At 42.3% G+C, this 21209-nt stretch overlaps 1 protein-coding gene across 4 annotated transcripts in view; it reads left to right on the top strand.

Annotated features, from left to right (window-relative positions):
- Positions 1-21209, top strand: part of MAST4 (microtubule associated serine/threonine kinase family member 4) — a 291926-nt gene that overhangs the window by 225329 nt on the left and 45388 nt on the right. For all 4 annotated transcript variants that reach the window (XM_081132099.1, XM_081132096.1, XM_081132098.1 and 1 more), the window contains 6 exons: positions 644-722; positions 6586-6743; positions 8646-8721; positions 10705-10914; positions 15695-15796; positions 18169-18301. In XM_081132099.1, coding sequence (XP_080988225.1) covers positions 644-722; positions 6586-6743; positions 8646-8721; positions 10705-10914; positions 15695-15796; positions 18169-18301 — 758 coding nt within the window. The remainder of the gene's footprint in view (positions 1-643; positions 723-6585; positions 6744-8645; positions 8722-10704; positions 10915-15694; positions 15797-18168; positions 18302-21209) is intronic.

Below are 21209 nucleotides of genomic sequence, written 5' to 3'. Positions count from 1 at the left end.
CATTCTGCGCCCACCGTCAGCCGGAGCTGGGCCGCATACTCGTAAACCCTGCCAGAGGCTTTGGCCGAAGCCCCTTCTAAAGCCAGGTCACGTCAGAATGTAATAACGTTTAAGAGATTCCGAGCAGGAGGTCAGCCACTTTCTAAGTGCGACAGTTATTTGCCACTTAAGGCCTCAGCCGGCCGTGAGCCCGCTGCTCCTTCCTCCCCGGCACGTTGAGGGCTGTCCCCTTGAAAATAGCCGGTGGCCGTCTTTAGGATGCAGGGCCGGGCCGCGGGGCCCTGTGCTGGGATCCGGCCCTTCCAGAGGGCGCCGCTCTCAGCTTCCAGGTCAGAGTGTTTGCCGCCCCCCTTTCTGTTCTCGTTCATTTGAATCTGCTGAGTCTGACCATTGTAATTATCCTTCGTGTTCAGTTTGTCCAAGTGTATTAGTGAGAGATCAATAATATGGATCAACCCATTCACTTTTGCCTCGTTTGGGCATATTGATTCCGTTTCAGTAAAAGTCAACCTGCCGCACAGTGTTTGTTTATCCGGCCCCTCGCCGACCTGTGGCCGCTTGTTTGACTGGAAGCGCTTGGCTGCCCTGGGATTCCCGTGTCCCGCACTCCAGCCCTGGCTAACTAATCTCACGTTCTCCGCAGGACTGATGGACGCCGCTGGTCCTTGGCTTCTCTCCCCTCCTCTGGCTACGGGACGAACACGCCCAGTTCCACCGTCTCGGTAAGTGCCCCTGGCCGCCTACAGCCCTCAGGCAGGCGGTGTTTTCTCCGGGTGTTTCCTGGAGGGAGGGGACCACAGACACTGTATGTCTGCCACCCCGAATAGGTTATGCAGCAGATGGTGAGCTAACACCCGCAAAAAGGACATCCTTTTTGCTGCAAGGTTTTAAGCACCGATTGAGTAAGTCCTAGGATCGCAAGTTTGAAGATCAAGAGCTTTTGTTTTAATACCATTTGATGTAGTTTGGGATGGAAAACACAACCTGGTTTTATTGCTTTGGTTCCAAGCCAGTGACATTAGTACTGAAAAGGCCGCTAACCTCATGGCCTGGGTGGCTTTTCCTTGTGGGGCTTAGATGCAGGGCATTTGTATATTTGTTTGTGTGTGTGTTTTGTTTGTTTTATTTTGTTTTTCTTCTTCAAAGAAAAAAAATGACAACCCTTACATTGGTCTGTGCCTCCTGGGCAAGAGCCTGCTTTAAGGGGCGAGGAAGGAGCTTAGCAGGAAGTTAAGGTAGAGAGAGGAGAGGAAACCGTGAGAACGGCCCAGGAAGGTTCCTCTCTCGCTCCAGCTGCGGCGCCCCAGCGGGAGCCCCGGCAGTTGCTGGAGAGGAGTCTGTGGGTTCGGCACACGCTTCCTCAGTGTGAACCGGAGATGCTGCGGGGTGTCCGCCTCTGCAGAGCCCAGAAGCCGACGGTCCCTTGGAAAGACCCAGTGTGTTGTAGGTGCTCAGTGAGGACCTCGCGGAGACGGCCGAGTGCCCCGAGCCGGCCGCGGGGGCCCCGATGGTCTGAGAAGCCGTTTCACGCGGCCCGGTGTCCACTGTGGAAGCCTGTGCCTTGCTGCGGGGCTCTCCGTGGTTTCCCCGCAGACCTGGCACCGTGGGAGCACGCAGCCAGCCGCTTAGTGACAGAGTGAAGGGACTGCGCCTACACTCCTCAGCCCTGACCGGCACCGGCACTGTCCCCCGTTTCCGAATTCCAGATGCAAAACAGCTGGGCTTTTCCAGTGCCTTTCAGGCGGACTTACTAAAATCTGTTGGAGTATTTTTAGCTGCTCCTTATAATGCTTTATTGAGGAGAGGCCTTTTGTTCTTCTATCCATTATTCCATTTTGTTGTGCTGAATGAGTTTCTTGTCCATTTGGGTCCTTTTTGTGAAGCATCCTGACAACCTCGAGTAGTTTCAGTGGCGCATCAGTCTTGAAACTCCTGAATGGCTTCAGTGGGCGAAATTGCCGCTGACAGTAGAGTCACCCTTCGCTGTTGTGTCAGTTCCCATCATTGGCTATTGGCCCATGTATTAGATGTTGAAAACATGGACAACCGCAGCGTGAAAATAAATGCCAAGATTGATTGACCAGAAAGAACAAGAGAGTAATTTGCTAAGTTTGAAGTGGTGGTCTCCCCTGGCCCTTGGACATCTGCAGTTAGAACCCAGCCAGTAATGAACAGAGTACGTGGCCCTTTGGCCGCTTTCCCATAGATGCTCTCAGTTAATCCTCACTGTGCCCCAAGTTATATCGTGTCTCTCAACTCCAAATCCTTTTTTGTTACAACTATATCACCTTGCCTTCAGTCAAATTTTATTGTAGTTGAGATACAGAAATTTCTCTTCTGCAAGAAAAATAGGGGAGAGTGCAGGATCTTTCTTTTCTCTATCTCCAACCAGTAAATCATACACCACTTTTAAAAGTGTATCTATTTAAAAAAGGGGGGGTGCTCTATATAGAATCAGACTCTGTTTGACACACATAATTTTAAAAACCAAGTTTTAAATACATACTGTGTGCTCAGCACTAATCTAATTATTTGTAATCCATTTGCTCATTTAATCCTAGCAACATACCCTAAAACATAGTTGTTTTTTCTTCATTTTCGTGGATCAAAAATGTGAGGCACAGAGAATGAACTAAGGGGCTGTTGACCCACCCCCTTGTTTTATCAATGAGAACCGAGTAAATGAGCTAGACTCAGGCTCTTGGCTCTTTTTGAGGAATTTACATGGTGTTTCGTGAAACAAACCTTGTATTAATGAACCCGACCTAGCCATCTGTCACGATGGAGTCACTGCTGTCCCTGACTTCCACATGTGCCTCAAGAAGAAGCCGCCTGGGACAGTTATAGTCACACACACATATTCTGTGTTTTTAACAGCTTCTGACCAGAGGTTAGACAGCTTTACTCTTGTGTTTATTTTATTGAGGGGGTGTCATATCATTATTGGTCTCACGTTCCTGTTTGGTCCGTCAGAATGAAATTTTAGCTTTAAGAAGTACTCCCTTTACCAAAAGACGTAGCGACTGTTCCCTTCGTGGAGGGCGGTCGCACAGACATTCAGCTACCTCTTCTCTGTGTTGGTTGTTGCTAAAAATTATGAGCCAAAATTTGAAGAGCTCCTTCTCATTCCCCTCAATTGCTTTGTGTTTTTTTTTTCTCTTAAATATTAGGGCAAAAACTGCAAAATTGCTTAGTAGTTTATTTTCCTTGTCTTCTAAATACAGTCTGAATCACTCTTAGATTCTCAACTTCTGGGTTGATGATTAGTCATTTAGTCAATCAGAAATGCATTTGAGTTGTTTTAAATAAAAATACAGAACATACACAAAATTATAAACACTTCAAAGATATAGCTTGAGTTTTACAGACAATTGTGTTGTTAGTGAATTCCAGAACCTCTTATGCTGAAGTGTAAACATCAGGTCTTTATCCTTTGGATATTATGGACACTGTGAAATTGGCAAGTGTTAAAAATGCTATATTCCTAAATTGGAAAGATTTGATCATATGAAGTTAATCAGTCCTTCCAGAGAATATTTAGTGTTGCAGCTTATTTTAACTTGAAATTTTGCTGTTAAAATTAATTTGTAGGACTTTTCAGGATAACATTCAGATAACCTTCATAATTTTCAATTTTCAAGTAAGTAATATGGAATCGCAGCAGTAGGAGGACATCTCCCTTACATTTCTTACCAGATAAATTATTTTCTGCTGAGGGAAATAATGGAAATAAGAATAAACCTGTAAGTATGAGATGTGACTCTAAAATGGCATTACTTTAAATAAATAGCAAGTAGAAAATTACGCATGCATTTGGATACTGTCCTTTGCAAAGTGGTTATCTTAAGGGACTAACTGCTTATTTGAATGAGGTCATTACTCAGAACATTTAGGGGGAACTCTTCTTGTTGCCTTGAGAACTGGCAGCAGAGTTTTTGTGTAAATCTTCACTCTCTGAAAGTGGGTTTGACTTATGATATAGTAAAAGGTCATATGCAAACCAGTTGGGTGGTGAGACTCACTGGCACCACGCTTAGAGAACATGCTAGAAATATACAGTAGTGACACTCAGTTTCCTGAGAAACCCCTAAGCTCATTCTTGGAACTCTTGTAGAGGTGCTGTTCCGAGGACGCTGTGACCAGTGGAGGTATCTTTTCAATAGGGTCTGAGTCTTGGGTGCCTGCACCCTCTGCTGTCCTGGAGGCTCTCCACTGGCTCTGCAGGGTCTCCTTTGGGTCCCTGACAGCTGCTGAGACTCAGCCTTGCATTTCTCTGTTGATCCATATCAACTCACTGTTTGGGCCTCTTTGGTACCTTTTGAAAATCCCCAAGACATTTGGGAGCCTACGGTGGCTCCCAGTGCTGTGGACCCATCCTGGTGTCCCCCTGCTCCCATCTGCACCTTGCTTGTGCTGAGACGAAGGAGGCTGTCTCCCCAGAGAAGCTCCTTGCCTCCTCGCCTCTTTAGCACCGTGAGGGCTGCGATCCTTACACCCTTGCGCCAATGTGCCTGTGCACAGTGAACACGGGCACATTCCTGTGGAGTTCAGTTCTGTGGCTGTGTATGGCATAACCACATTATGCCATAGCGTTAACGCGTGTTAACATTTTGTTACATTTGCTGCAACTATTTTTTACAATACATTTTTATTTTGTTTAATAAATAAAATGTTAAATATACCACTAAAGCCCCTCTCCCCCGAGCCCTCCCTTTCTCCTTCCTCCCTCCACAGAGGGAACCACCCTCTTGGAGTCTCCTGGTGTCCTCCTCATGCAAGTGCAGGTCTGTAATACTAATGTGAACCTTGAGCCCGGTATGTTTGGAATTAGTTTTCACAGTTTAGAAAGTTAACATGATCCCTGTACTGTACACACCAGCCCAGCAGCAACTGGGCCAGCAGCTCATAATCAAATATATTAAATTTCTGCAGCAGCCTGAATCAACATTCACACTAAGTGGATTAAATACATATTTTAAGTGAGGTGCCATCCGTTTGGTTGATGCTTTGCCATCAAAAGAGATTAGTGTAAACTTATAAAGGAACTTCTGGGTTTCGGGGTTTTGAAGTTTTAGATACTGAATTGTAGACATGGACTTACCTTTGAGACATATGTACAGATTCTTAATTCTGTTCTTTCTGCTTGTTAATTTCCTTAAGTTTTGCTTTTACCACAGCTGCTTCTCTCCTGCTTGCGTCAATAATTATTCTTTTGCCGATTTCTTGAGTTGACTTAGTTTATGTGTTTTATTTATTTTTTTGTAGTGAAGGATTTAAAGGCTGTGCTTGTACTTTCTGAATGGAGTTTTGATTTATCTCATAAGTCTGTCTAGTAGTGTTCTTATTTTTATGGTTTATAAAATAATCTCATTACTTTATAAAAACCTGTCTTTGTCTCTGTATGTACTTGGTACAATGGTTTGTAATGTCAAGGTATCAGGATTTTTTCGAGCTCTAGTCATTAATTTCTAGTGTTACTGCGTTGCGGTTTCAGTGTTTATGAAGTGTGCTCTTAACCTAATGACTTTTTTAATGAAAAAAGCTTATTATAACTGAATTTTTAAATGAGTGATATCTTTCCAAATATGTTTATTCTAACCATGTTTCTATTCAAAAATTTCTCACTCTAGTGTTAGAATTGCTTCCAGAGTTCACCACCCAATAGAAACAAAAACAACAGTCTTTGCTTTATAGTTTAATTTCTCAGATTGATTTAGCCATTTACCTTTTCTACCTTACCTTGCTCCAAGTATTGAATGGACATTTTCAAAAAGTAAATCTAAACTTAAGGGATTAAGAACTCACCACCACTAAAGCTGTTAAAAAATGATAGTCTTAGCCAAAGAAAAAAGGGGGGGGGGATCCCAGTTTTTAGAACAATGGCATTATTGAGAAAAGTATCTTTTTTCGTTCCTTTTTTCACCCACGCACATATCGATGGCTGTTGCATCAAAGGGCAGCATGCTTTGTAAAGAGAGATCTCATTGCCTTATTTATGATCACACATCGTGCAATTCATTTTGTTACTTTCTTAAAAGTCACAGAGCTTTTATGAGCAGCAGTAGAAATAAGTGTACTGTGCTCAGTTGAGAGCTAATCTGTCACTTAATGCCCCCAAATTCTCACTCCAGTTGTTAGTTTCTTGCTTTGACTTTGACTGGGCCCCATCCATTTTCACAGCCTGGCTTTTCTCCAGAGAGGAAACTGTCTTTGGGGAAATAGTCCTGTAGACAAATGAGATGAAGAGTAGAAACCATTTTGCCCTCCCAGCGAAAGTATTAAGGCATTATCACGCAGGCAGTAGTTACTGTAATTATAACATGGAGAGGAAACAATATAAATGGTGGGATATCAAGTCTTAGTGCTTCGATCTCATATACATTTGAAGAATTTTTTAAAAATTGAATTTGTTGGGGTTACATTGGTTAATAAAATTATATAAGCTTAAGGGGTACAAGTCTGTAATACATCATCTGTATATTGTGTTGTGTGTTCATCACTCCGAGTCATGTCTCTTTCTGTCACCATTTATCTCCCCCAAGTTTTTTTAAGGTACTCATGTAACTTCGCTTTGGTTTGTTCTAGTCGTCCTGTTCCTCCCAGGAGAAGCTGCATCAGTTACCATACCAACCAACGCCAGATGAATTACACTTCTTATCAAAACATTTTTGTACTACCGAAAGCATCGCCACAGAGACCAGATGCAGGAACACGCCTATGCGCCCCCGTTCCCGCAGTCTGAGGTGTGTAGACCGCGTCGAAAATGTTATTTGATTGGATTATCTCCTGTCAGCCATTTCAAGGGGAGACTTGGCCTGTAATTCATGTCTGTGTTCATTGATTTGTGAACGACTATAATTATAGAGTGATTTTCCCATCCCACAGGATATTGTTAATTACCATTGAAAGATATCTTACTATTTTTCTTTTAAATGCTTAGAATTTGCCAATTTTTGTAGTTGCAGTAATCACAGTGGACTAAATGGGGGCCACCTATAAAACCTTGTAGCCATTGGAAATTTCAAGACGATCTAATTAGGGTGCAAGAGGAGTTAACACTTTAAGAGGGAGAAGTTTGGCCAGAAGGGAAGACAACATGCTTAGGTTCACATATGGAATTTATATTCCACATTATAAAAGTCCTCCCAGAGCTCTCATTATTTTTTCCCATCCTAAGTCTTACTTTTTCCAGGATTTCGAACAAACTGTTAGCAGTCCGTGTCCCTTGAATTTTGTGGATGCCGCATGTAGTTCATTCGCTTCGAGTAGAGCTGGTTTTACTTTGACCTTGTTTGAAGAAGTCCCCTGTGTCGCAGTTTGATTCTTCAGGAAGCGGACTCTAAGTCAGAGATCAGGATGTCCCTGAGGGAGAGCTCAGGCCCGCCGCGTGCGGGGTTTGGGGAGCAGCCGCATTGGGCGGGGGGGGGCAGCTCACAGCCAGGTGGCCCACCCCACAGGGAGCTCTGGGGTGACGTGACCCATCAGGGCTGCGCCTCCGGTCCAGTGGCCCGTGCTTTCATCTCCGCCGCCTTGGGTGGGGTGACTGCAGCTGGGGCCATCTCTGAAGGGACCGACAGCTGAAGGCTTCTGCGATCCCAGCAACTGGGCCAGCAGGTCCTTCTCTGCAGGGGGACAGGGTCGGCCATCCCCAGGCCTGCCACAGTACGAGGTCTTGACGGTGTAGCATAAGGTTTTATTATAAATATATTGTCAGGAGTGCAGTTGAATATTAAACTTTACTGAGAAGGGTTTTTCCCTCTGTACCTTTCTTATTTTGTATCATAAACTGATAATAAATATAATCACACTTGGTAGTTGTGGGCTGTTAGATTATTTTGAGATATGGAATAAAAGCCCAATTTTTCGCATTCACTTAAGGGCATTGTATTTTACTACGCAGGTGCCCTTTAGGTTTTATGAAAGGAGTTTCTAGGGTATCTAATGCAAGCTATCTCCTCCCAGGAATATTAATACTCACACTGAAGTTGCACAACTTTATACCATTAAGAAGGAAACAAACCTACTACTGAAATAAAGAAAAACACGCCACAGTTGTGTGCCTCTGTTTCATATTGTACACAACGCCTACCTTAGCATCCCAAATAAATATTTGCTAGGTAGAAAATGGATTTCAGTGGTGACACCTGGGCCATGGAGGCTCCTGAGCCTCTGCAGTGGGCCGTGGCAGAGCGCAGGTGTACAATGCAAGTGTGAAATTACACACTTCCACCTGTGCTCGATGTTTTCGTGGCCACCCTACTTGCTTTTATACTGCAGTTTATTAACTGGTTTCCAGGGCTAGTGCACAGGCGCATGCTACATGCAGGATATAGCGCAACTTAAGTCTGCTTTCCGCACTAGTTATGTAGTGTAGCTATAGTGTAGCTATAATTAATTTGTGGCATTCCTCTCCTCGAGCTTTTTTTTGAATCCTCTTGAGGGTGTCTGTATGTTTGTGGGTAGGGATGTGTGTACTAATGACTGATTTTGTAGTTTAGTACCTAATATGTTGTTTTTTGGGGTGTGTTTTTTTTTTTTACGAAGGTCGCATAGTAGTTTTGATGCATCCAATTGTTTATAAATAAAAGGCTTATTTTCATTTCACGCTGTGGCAAGTTTAAAAGGGTAATTTGCTTTGCTTGCAGCCCTGGACGTTCTCCCGCCTGCTGTGACCATGAAATAATTATGATGAACCATGTCTACAAAGAAAGGTTCCCAAAGGTAATGAGTTGAATTGAAGGTGCCCAGCATTGAACAAACAGGAACTGTAGGTCTAATGTCCGTAAGGGGGTTGTAAGGGGTGTAATGGTTCAACCTAGAAATGACTTGCATAAACAGCACAGCCTTCCTAGGAAGATAAAATCACTAAACATTTCTAAAAACTGCTGAGAGGTAGCCACGCTTTTCTGTGTGCTGAACTGGCCCCAAAGTGAAGCCTGCTGTTGTAGCACCATTGGGGGGTGCTCTTGACCCTTGCGCCCCTCATGCCCATGGTCTGGGCCCCAGTTGTCTTGTCAAGCAGAGACCATTTATCTTTCTTAGAAGCTTGGTATGCTATGAAAACCTTTTATTTTTTTAACCTAATTTTTCTTTTTTATGACATCCTATCTCTTTAGCAATGACATGCCTAACCTTATTACTTTAGAAGGGAAGGCATGGATGCTATGTTCCCCAATAGACTGGCAAAGGAATTTTTAAAAAATATATGCTTTTATTAATTTGAGAGAGAGAGGAAGGTGGGGGAGAGAGAGGAACATCTATGTGAGTGTGAAACATTGATCGGCTGCCTCCTACACACCCCCTACTGGGGATCGAGCCCGAAACCCGGGCATGTGCCCTGACCAGAATCGAACTGCGACCTCTGGGTACACGGGATAGTGCCCAACCAACCGAGCCACACCAGCCAGGGCTGGCAAAAGGAATTTGAACCGAGTGTGAGAGGCCTGGGAGAAGGGTTGCCACCAGGCTGCAGGGCACCAGGCCACAAGGAGCTGCTGTCTGATAGCCCCGCCACCTCATTCCCACGGCTCTTCCACGAGTGTTCCTACACGAGTGGGAGGGCAGTTTCTCCGTGGTGTTCCTGCCCCCCACCTCTGTAGCCCTCAGCAAGAGAACAAAAGGAAATCTTTGGTTCCATAAATCAGGAGTAGAGTACTTATTACTTGTAATGAACCCAACATTGATGTCATTGACTAAAGCCGTTTCAGCTATTTATCACGCTCACTCGTTCACCAGGGAACCAGTCCTGACTATACTAGTTACTGCTGGTTGGGACTTTGGAGGGGAGCCGGAGGCAGAGGGAACCCCCCTGATTAGGCAACAGTGTAAGAGAGGAGAATTGACTAGGCGATAGGGGGTCACCGGGAAGGAAATGAAAGCTGGAAAGGGAGTTTAAATTGATGTTACCAAGGGAATGCCCTTGGCCTTGTGCACATGTCATGCAGCTTTTTGAGAAAAGCATCAAGGTCGTATAAGATGCTTGTTCCTGGTACATGAAGACAGCCGGGAAAACAGACTCGGCCCACCCTGTGGAACTCTAGCCATAGCCCTGATTTTTGAATAGGCAGAAACAGAGCCATTTGATGCTTTCGTCAGTATGTTTAAAGGAGCTGAACATCTGAAATGAAAGCATAACATCTCACAGATAGTAAGTTATCTGAAGAAGGTTCCATGGACCATGTTACGTTTGATAGGGCATAGGAAAAATTAATTATCACCCTGGGATGTTCAGTTTCCCTCCCGCACCTCAGATCTTTCTTCCATATGGTGCAACTTCTTTTCTTTTTCAAATAGACTTTATTTTTCAGAGCAGTTTTAGGTTCACAGCAAAATTGAGCAGAAAGTACAGAGTTCCCAAATACTCCCTGAACCCACACATGCACAATCCCTCCCGCCAACACACCCGCCAGAGTGGTCCACTTGTTACAATCGATGAACCTACGCAGACACATCTCCCAAAGTCCATACTTTACATCAGGGTTCACCCTTGGTGCCATACATCCCATAGGTTTTGAGGAATAAATAATGACACGTACACATCAGTGTAGTATCATTCAGAAGCGAGACTTCTTTTAAACTTAATTTCTAGAATTATATTTAATAACTTGAGGAAGTCTCTGAAAATGCAGGAGAAATGTGAAGATTTGAGTTGTCCAAATATATGTTTCCTTGTATTACATGTGTGAACACATCTTCTCTAAATAGGCCACGGCTCAGATGGAGGACCGGCTGAAGGACATTATCACCAGCTACTCCCCCGACCACGTCCTGCCCCTCGCAGACGGCGTGCTGAACTTCACTCACCATCAGATCATTGAACTGGCTCGAGATTGCTTGGATAAATCCCACCAGGGTCTCATCACCTCGAGATACTTCCTTGAATTACAGCACAAGTTAGATAAGTTGCTACAGGAGGTAAGGACCGTGAAGATACACTTTTCTGACTTGTTTAGCTTTTCCCCTGAAAAAAAAAAAAAAAGAAAAATTTTATGAGAACATTTGCTTAACAAGTTTTAACCATGAGATAGATTTCATATTCCAGGGAAGCAAAGAAGGAAAAAAAACTGATCGCTACTTGCTATAAATTGTTTCTGGTCATCACTTATAGTAATAGAAAGTTAATGTAATAACCTTTACAGGAACCTTGGGACCCAGCAATCTGTGGCCTCAGGATAAGTGGATTGTGAAGGATTTTGAAGGAGGGATACTTCCCCTCCCCATGTAGCCATAAAGTTGTAAATTGCCAGAGTGTATGTGTATTGTTTGATGATGCTATCTGGTTCTAATATCTGGAAAAGCTAAATGGAAAATGGCTGGCTTCTTCCAGGCTGTTGTATCCTATTAATTAACCTGCATGTGGTATTGGCTGGTAAATGGCAACTTATATTTTCATTAGTGTCGGTTCTTCTTCTAACAAAATACCCAATATCCGAAATGACAGGTAAACACAGGTCTTGTCGAGGTCTGACTCTTGCATACCTGGCTCCTGATAATACCCGGGACAGGAAGGGAGTGTGTATGGTGGAATGGAATTAGTGCATAATATTGCTATTCTGATAGAAATGGATAAGCACAGCCTACAAGTAAAACCTCTTTAGCCTATATATTTAGGGATGTTGTATTTCTGTATCTCAGAGGAAATAAATTATGCCCGTGTAAACACAATCGAGGGGGGTTTTCTGTAAGCATGAGTATGTGAGTAATTGCATGGAACCGAAGGAAAATATTAGCATCCTAGTTACCTAGAAATTCATCTGGCCCGCCCCTACTGAGCTGAGCTGTGGCGAGATGAGAAGATCCCTCTCTGGGTAGCAGCTACTGTTTCTCTTCCCTTTCCCGCCTCACCCTCCCGACTGAGTTTTCTAGTCTCTGTTCCCATTTCTCACATTTCAGCCTATTGCAGCCACTAAGGCAGCGTTTCTCAGACTGTCTTTGGGGATGAGCACATTGTTTTATTTTGTTGTTGTTAATTTCCAATTTGATATGGACCAATTCTCCTATAAATTAAAATGAAAATTAATTTACAGGGAAGCGATGGTGCACTGGGTGTTCCCGCCGCGTAGAATTGCTGTGAGGGTTGCTAAATGCTTACTCGTGATGGTGCTTGTCTCATCACAGGCCCGTGGCGCTGTGGGCTGCTCCAGTCTCAGGCCGCCCTCGGAGTGGCGCTACCCTAGAAACTCAGGGTCCGAGTGGGAGAGACGGTCTGGTACATTCGCCCGGGGTCAGGTGTGGCGTGCGGGGGGACTCCGTCCACATGTGTTGAATAAATGGCTGACTCCCTCTCACTAGACTCAACTGTTGTGAGTTCAGTTCTTCCTCCTGTTCTGTAACCAGGCTCAGCCCCTCATGCTCACCGGTCTGCCCCCTTCCTAACCCCTCGAATTCATGCTTCTACCTAACATCCTTTAGTGGCTCCATTCTGCCTGCAAGTGAAAACAAGGATCACCCCCAAATCATCTCTTAACTCCCTGGCACCTCACTACATCCTTTAGTGGCTCCATTCTGCCTGCAAGTAAAATCAAGGATCACCCCCAAATCATCTCTTAACTCCCTGGCACCTCGCTGCACGCCTGGTGTTTATTTGGCTCCTTGGTGACTGGGAGGGAAGCAGGTGGGAGGAGGAAGATGCATGTGTATACGTGCCAGAACATTCGATCTGCTCGGATTTGTTGTCAAGTAATCTAAGTCTGCGGTTTCTTTTAATTAAGTCAACTTCTAGAAAACACAGAAAATACTACGTATATTACTTTTCATGAGAATACCGTGAAAATGATATTTGTTAAATGGAGCATTTTTAAACAGAAGAGGCAGATAAGAGAGGAACTCTAATACTCCTCCCCAATCCCACGTTCTGTCCCTGGAGGTTGCCATCATTACCAGCTTGGTCCCATGTTTTCTTCCTTCACGGGCATCCCCCTGAAAAGGGTGCAATCGATATAAAAAGCCTACTTACACTGAAATCTCCCACTTAATTTTGTTTCTGTATAAGAGACCCAACAGATTGTTTCATGGCAATTAAAAAATCTTAGGGTTTCAAAAAATCATCAGAATGGACCATGTAATAAATAAAAAATGGTTGATTTTTAGAGAAATGTCTTTTTTGGAGCAGAGAAGCATGTGTGCTTGTGGCATAAAGGGCATTGTTGGGTATGAATAAGAAGGTTTTCTTGTTTATCTTCACAGATAAACATTTCCTTCGGTCCTTTTGTGAAAATCAGAACTGTCTTCACAGTGGCATTCACAGTGTCCTTTCAGAGTTCAGAGCTAAACGGTCACAGGGGAACGCGCCCCTTTTGGACAGAGCGGAATTGCGGGAGCTTGCCCGGCCTTCCCCGCCACTGTCAGGTCCCAGCTGTGACATTGTGTGCCGCCCGCCGGCTGTCTCCCGGCGGCTTCCCCATTGTCAGTCTTTTGCATACCCAGGCAAGGTCTCCCCGAGGCGCCGATAGCTCGATTTAACTGATGTCTTTTAAAGTGCTGACATCTGGGTCAGTTCCTGATGAATGCTTTTATGTCTCCATTCTTTTTTCACCTAGGTGTGTTTAGCGAAAGAAAATAAAATACATAGGAAGCTATACCCTACCCTCAAATCTGGGTCTCAGTATTCTTTATAGTGGCCAACACTTGAAATATAAACACGGTATCAATGAGTATTGGAGCTTGTTGCTGGCAGCCACGTTTTGTTTCGAGTTATTTTAACAAAGCTTCCTCCCCGCCTTCCCCAATAATGTTAGTAGATAAAATATTATCTGACTTAATATATAACCCTTTGCATGTTTTGGCCTTATTTGTGGCTGATAATTCCTAGACGTAAGAAGTAATGAACCGATTATTATTACAGTTTTTAAAATGGAATTTGTATAATCTAAACTGACTATTAAAAAATTTTTTTTCAAGATATAGAGTTCTTGTTTTCCTTTGAAGAGACCACCAAAACTTGCTCAGGTGCTTTAGATTTTTTTTTTTTTAACATATCTGAATTTATAAAGCAGTAATTATTATAGTAAGAGAAAATTCAGTACCTAGCCCAGATTGTCAATCAAGAAGTTAGGTGGGGATGTTTTGTTTTATCTTAAGGATAAACTACAAAGAAGACCTATAACAATATTTCTTGGCATTCATTGTATCTTCTCAAATATTTTTAGTGTAAAGTGAAAATTGGAAAGAAAACTTAAAGTCAGCATATATATTATGCCTATCACCTTATCTATGTCCCAGCATTCTGACTGGTTACCAGGACCTATAGTTGTAGTTGCTAGTTGGTTTGCTTTGAATACATTCTATTCTAACATTACTCACCAATGGTCATTTTTCCTGTTTTTTTTTTTCTTTTAAATGTTACCTGTTTTGCTTTTGTTGGTATATGGTTTTTGTACCTACATTTTAGAAAGTCGTCTTTGACTTGGTGGCTTAAATTCAGTGGTCATATTGCTGCTAAATATAACCACTTTTCAAGTATAACCAGCTCTTTTTAAGGGAAGGATGATTCTTACCAGAATAAAGCACCTTCGGGAGTGCTTTTAAATGTTTATTACCCTGTCTGTGCAATCATATTCTGTTGACCAGCATCACCTTGATTTTTTTAATCCTTAGAGGAAAGTAAATCATAAAAATTTAAAAAGGCTAGCCCAGCTGGCGCGGCTCAGCGGTTGAGCATCGACCTAGGATCCAGGAGATCACGGTTTGATTCCCGGTCAGGGCACGTGCCCGGGTTGCGGGCCCGATTCCCAGCAGGGGCCGTGCAGGAGGCAGCCGATCAATGACTCTCATCATTGATGTTTCTATCTCTCTCCCCCTCTCCCTTCCTCTCTCTGAAATCAATGAAGATATGTTTAAAAAAAAACAACAACCACAACTTAAAAAGGCTAAAAGTAAGCATGCACAGCAGTTTACATATAAACTTTTTAAACTTTGGTTTTAGGTCTGCTTTGATACAGGTTTGTCTCATTTCTTCAAGAAAATATCATTGACAATGAAAATGGCTCTTAATAAACAGTTGTTCTCCCACATTTGTTGTGCTTCGATTTCACACATAGGCAACATGCAAAATAAAATTTTAAAAGATTTCAAGTCAGTTAAGTTTTATGAGTTGTGTGCCTAGGTATGATTTATTCCATATGTGAAATCAAAATCATATGTATGTATCCAAGTTTAAACGTTGTCCACCTAACATTTGAAAAAAGTAATGCACACTTTTTTCATATCATCAAATAACTAACTTATAGGCTAGACATATTTTACACGTAAAATGTCTTTCATGAGTGTCTTAAATACCCATCTTCTGGATAAGAGCCGCGGTCCTTCACTGTTAGCTATTTTCTGCATTTGAGATGTTACGTCTGGAAAGTCAAGGTTCCTCAGCGGCTGCCCCCTCTACCCATACCATGAACTTAATGTGTCATAAACTTTTAATGTCTCCACATCAGGAGCCCTAACATTTGGTTTTTAGCACAGAGAATAAATCAGAGTTTTGCAATTAAAATTTAGCTAATAGAGCCATTTTGTAGACATAGAAGTTTAATAGTGTCCATTTATGTAGAGATAATGTCCGCTTATCAATCTTTTAAAATTATTTTCTAAATCACTTAATGTTTGAATATTTGCAATTATCTAATTAGCATGCTTTGCTGATTTTCTCTTCTGTTTAATGGAGCAACTCTGTATCATCATTCTTTTCATTGCTTTCTCATAGGCCCATGATCGTTCAGAAAGTGGCGAACTGGCTTTTATTAAGCAGCTAGTCCGAAAGATCCTGATTGTTATCGCCCGCCCCGCTCGCTTACTCGAGTGCCTGGTGAGTTGCCCCTGGACGTGACCCCGTTATTTATGGTTAACTGTGGGAAGGCCATGACCCGCAGACAGCCCCCGCTCCATCTGGCTTCAAACACCAGAGCTGAAGAGAAGAGTCAGTGGCAACTACAGTTGTAAATGTTTATGATGGCATCCGTGTGTGATTTTTGTTTTCTGGCTTTAAGTAAGAATTCTAGGACTTGTGCTGCATTGAGTGACAGTCACATCACATTCTGACCAAACTTAACAGGTGATCATGAAATACGTGCTTCACCTTATCTCTGTGTGATTACTCTGCTACGTCTGATTTCACACACTGGCTGAGCCTCTCTCGGTGGGTGTTGCCAAGATGCAGAGAGAGGGAGATCAGAGGTATGCTATCCAGTGACCTGTGGTTACCGTTATTATTTGTTTTTTATAATGCGGCATGTTAGAAGTAGCCCATTGGGGAGAATACAATAGGGCCTCACCCTATCTGAAGAAATGAGACTTTGAGAGATTAGTTCATTTTATCAGTTATGTAGTTTTCAGTCAGTGATCATTTTTCTGTTTTAAAATTTCTGTTTTATATTATGTAATTCTCATTGAGAGTTCATTCAACACTGTGAACAGATATGAAACTTTGAATATAAAAGTAGTTTTTAAAAGGGCTTAGTAGACTACCCAAGCTCACTTTAAGTTGTACCAGTCATTAAAATATTTTGTAGCTCTATGTACGATACAGCTTTTCAGAATTATACACACACACATATAGTTGTATTGCTATGGTTTCCCCTTATTTTAATTAACGTTCATAGCTTTTTTTATAATGGTGACATGTTCACAGCCCCCTAAATATATACACATGTGTAGTGAGACGTGGCAGAGGAGGAGCTTTGAGGGGCAGGTAGGGGCGTGTTGGAATAGGCCTTTCCCTCAGTGGCCAGGAGCCTAGAACCGCGGGATCCGAAGTCCCCTCTGGCATTGAGCGTCTGTGGAAGGATGGGGGGGAAAGACTGATGCCTCGGGAGAGGAGGGAAACTGGGCCTGGCAAGTGCTGGGGAAGAAAGACTTTGTTTCTTCTCCTAGTGAACCTGATGAGTTAGGCACCACATGCATGTGTCTCCTGCAGGGGTTTAATTTGGGGGAAAATACCATTTAGCATTAAAACTTGTTTCCCTGGGCAGCCGCAGAGGCTGAGAGAAGATCTTGCTTAAAAGAGGAAATGAATCTTTGGCAATAGTTGCTCCTAACCAGGCGAGAAAGAGAAACAGCCGCTCAGAGACGGACGTGTGGGCTCAGGAGGAGACGCCAGAGTGTGGCTGCTTCCGAACTGTCTCAAGTTCAGATGAAACCGCAGCTTCTGAGTTTTAGGGGATGTGTCTCCCACCAGTGGTCTTGTGCCTGCACCTCCAGGCTCACCCTGTGTGTCAGGGTAGGTCTGTGTAAGGGCGGCGAGTGTATGCGTTGGTTTGGCTTTTACTGCATTTGCAGCAAGCTTTAAAATATGGCCTTCAGAAACGCTTTAAGTAATTGTCAGGTGAAATCCTGAGATTCCAAAGTTGCCTGCTTGGGGACATTAATCAAAATAGGAAAAATTCTGTGGGGAAAAAACTCTAGGAAGTATAACCGAAAATAGCAACTGTGCTTTACATGTGTGAGCATAATTGTTGACAACCCCTAAATCCATGGCGTCCCAGAGTGCTGTGATCCTAAGCTTCTACTACATGCAAGACGCAGCAAACACCAAGCAAAGTGAAAATGCACAGGAAAAACGTGCCACCAGTTTTTAAAAATAGAAAGAGGTCATTGGAAGCACTCATTTTGTATTTTATTTTCTTATCCTGTACATTATATGAATGTTAGTGACTTACTTTTAGAGTTTACTGATAAAAAAGTGATAATTTTGAGCATTTTCTTTCTAATATTTTTGGACAGCTCTGTACTAAGGGAGTTTCCTGCAAAACCACAAAATGTGCTCTAACATTACTTGTTTTGTGTGTGGCTATTTGTACGGAGAGAGAAGCTGAATCTTCTGGATGAGATTCTCATATTTTAAAACTTTGCTAAAAAGGCAAATTAAGAATTCAGATCTGTTTATTTGCAGGAAGGTAAATATGTTAACTGAAGACAGTACCGTCAAAGTTCCATTATAAGGAAAATGGAAATGGTTATATTATTTGGGTTACAAAGTACATAAATTATTTTCTTAGAAAAATGAATAGGCTTTGAATATGAAGGGAGAACTAATTATATACTTTTTAAAGCCACTTCCCGCCTCTCTGCCTCAATAGCCCACACCCATGTACCTCCAGCAGTTGATTGTGATGGGACTTATATAGTAAAACCAACAGTTTTGGCTCAAAGAAGTGTCCATTTGTGTTTGTCTTCTGCTAGGAATTTGATCCTGAAGAATTTTACTACCTACTGGAAGCAGCAGAGGGCCATGCAAAGGAAGGGCAGGGTATTAAAACAGACATCCCCAGGTACATCATCAGCCAGCTGGGGCTCAACAAGGATCCTTTGGAAGGTGAGGACCTTGTTGGCTGACCGTTTACTTGCTTATGCGTCGTGACCTCATAGAGGAACTTAGTGACAAATCTGTATTCTTTCCTCAAGTTTTGGCTTTTTATTGAAAAGTCCAAATTTGGGGACCAATTGTGATTTGAAGGAAATAGGTACCAGTTGAGCCCTGAGGAGAGAGAGAACACTCCCCACTTTGAGCTTACCTAGAGTATGGGGACCGCCTTCCTGTCCACTTGACAATGCTGGTGCCCCCGGAGGTTTAGATTTCTGTCTTCTGTAAGTATTTTTTTCTCTTGCAAAGCTCAGTTGAGTTCTTTTCAAGGGTACTTTCAATTTTGAAAATGTTGCTAAAGAAATTAATTAGAATTAATATAAAAGTGACATTTAAATTTAAAGTAGCTTGGGGTCAAGGTAACTGATGATAGATTATTTATTTTCAAATATATCTTTACTGATTTCAGAGAGAGGAAGGGAGAGAGAGAGAGACAGAGACATCAATGTTGAGTCATTGATAGCTGCCTCCTGCACCCCCCCACTGGGGATTGAGCCCACGCCCGGCCAGGCATGCCGATTACTTTAAATCAGGTACAGTGTTGGTACTTATGATTATGTTTTTGCTTACTTGTCCCAAAAAATCCTGAATAATAATCATGTAGAAGAGAGCGAGTGCGGAGGGTGGGGTGCTTCTTAAAGCTTATTTAAGGATTTATGATTGATTCCAGTGAAAAAAACAGGGCTAATGCTATTAAATACAAAGAAGAGGAAACACCCTCTTTGTGATTTTTGAAAAATATAATATTGGGAAATAACTCCTCCCTACCTTTTCCTGCTCTTTATTGTTTGGGATTGTCATTTCAAACATTTCGGTTATGTACTGTCTAAAAAGACTCAAAAACGATCATAGCCTCCTTCACTCAAAATTGCCTTCCTGGTTCATTACAGTGAATTTGCAATCAGTATTTGTCTTGCTAAATTGTTTGTGATGAAGCTAACTGTTAGCACAGACATTTTTCCATCTACGGCCAGGGAACCTGCAGCTCCCTGCCCTGCTCTCCTGTGTGCCCCTGCTTGGTTTGCACTTACGGCCCCCAGATCTTTGCTTCCAGGGAAATGATGCGTGCATTCCTGGGAGATAATGCCAGGAAAATTTATACTGTACTGAAGGCAAGAGCACAACAGACTCAGCACTTATCAGAGACTGGTGGCTGCTGTTCTGAAGAGTTCCCTGGGGAGAGATTTTCCCCGATGGTTTTTAAATTACCATCTTTACCTTTTTGAATCATGAGTCTTCAGAAATGGTTTAAATCAATGGAATAAAAAGGGCAGATGTTTAATGGTATTCAGATGAGTTTTAAGAATCTCTTCAGGCATTACAAAATGATGCCTCAGGTTCCTGCTTCAAAAGCTGACTCTTGGTTCCATCCCATTACTACCCACTGCTTACGAATAATATGTATTTCCCAGATAATAGTTATTTAGCAGAAATTCTATTTAAAACAGAACCATTTTTTAATTTGTTTTTTTATGAAAATAATTGGAGTGGGGGAGGCTGTCAAAGTGTATTATGGTGACTCTTCACGCTGGAGTAGTTAAGGCTGTGTCAGCCCTGGATTGTAGCCTGAGTGAGCTCGTCACAGTTTCCTTACCTGGTGGCAAATATCACTGTTGGCTGAACTTTGGTGGGTGAATAATCTGAGGCCCAATGATGCACCTTCATAGAATCTAAAAAAAGTTAATAGTGATCCTTGACAACTTGTGAGGTTAACAATACGAATTGGTCGCTAGGAGTTGTGTTTTTAATTCGACACAATTTTCTTCATTCATATCTAAGGACAGTTTTTAATTTATTTGTTATCACTTAAAATGTGATGATTACAACCTCCAGTCCACATCTGCTTCCCCTCCTTGTCTCTGGCTACACTGACGTACCTAAAGCCTGACCTTTGAAGGTGAGCAGTGAGGGTCTGGAGTGGGCCTGCCCAGAACTCATCCTGGTGGCCAGCATTGTAGGCTCTGTGACCTTGACCATGTTATTGATGAGCCTGTTTATGCCTCAGTGTTCTTTCCATGAAAATGGGGTAAGTAGTACGTGTTCAAAGGGTTGTTTTCAGTATTATATGAGTTTTTCTCTAGACCCAGGACTTAGTAATGCTTAATAAATGTGAGCAGCTGTTAACATTTTATTTAAACAGTATTAACATTGCCCCTTTCCTGGGAAGCCCCTCCAACTGAATACATTTAAGTTTACCTCGTTCATAAATCTGAAGTGCTGGTCACATAGGATGTTGACAGCATTTGAATGACACCAAGAAAGCATACTGAGTTCATTTTTATTCTTGAATTTTCCCTACAGGGAAACTGGGAAAGTGAGTGTCAGTCTTCGGTTATTGTCAAACCTGGAGTTTATTTTTATCCAAAGACGACACTGCAGTATTGTTTTGCTCTATATCTTTATGTGTAATCTCTCCCCCAAAAAGGGGTAATTATATTTATAAGAACATGAATACATGAAAAAGAGCCTAGAAATAATTTTAGATGCATATAAAATATATAAGTAAAAACTGTAACTTAGTATACATGTTCAAGCTTGAAAATATTAGAAAGCGCAAATTGTCTGTGATCCTACCTCAGAAATAACCCTTCCTAAGTTTAGGAGAAAACTCTTTCATGTTCTCTTTTTTTTTTTTTTTTTTAATAAAACATGTTTTTTAAGTATAAAAAATCCAATTGAATAGCAAAATGAATTAGATTTGAGTCTTCAAGGATGCATGCCAGTGTGGGTTGAATAATTAGATGCCTTTGTCTCTTTTAACTAGACCACCAGGGTAATACTTAAGCTGGTGTCAGGCATGTAGCCTCCAGCCCAGGACTAAGTACATGATATGTTCAATAATAAATAACCGTCAGCATTC

Source organism: Miniopterus schreibersii (genome assembly GCF_964146895.1).
Source record: "Miniopterus schreibersii genome assembly, chromosome: 3".
Lineage (NCBI taxonomy): Eukaryota > Metazoa > Chordata > Mammalia > Chiroptera > Miniopteridae > Miniopterus > Miniopterus schreibersii.
Note: the sequence above shows the minus strand (reverse complement) of the source record. Positions and strands in the feature narration are given on the sequence as shown.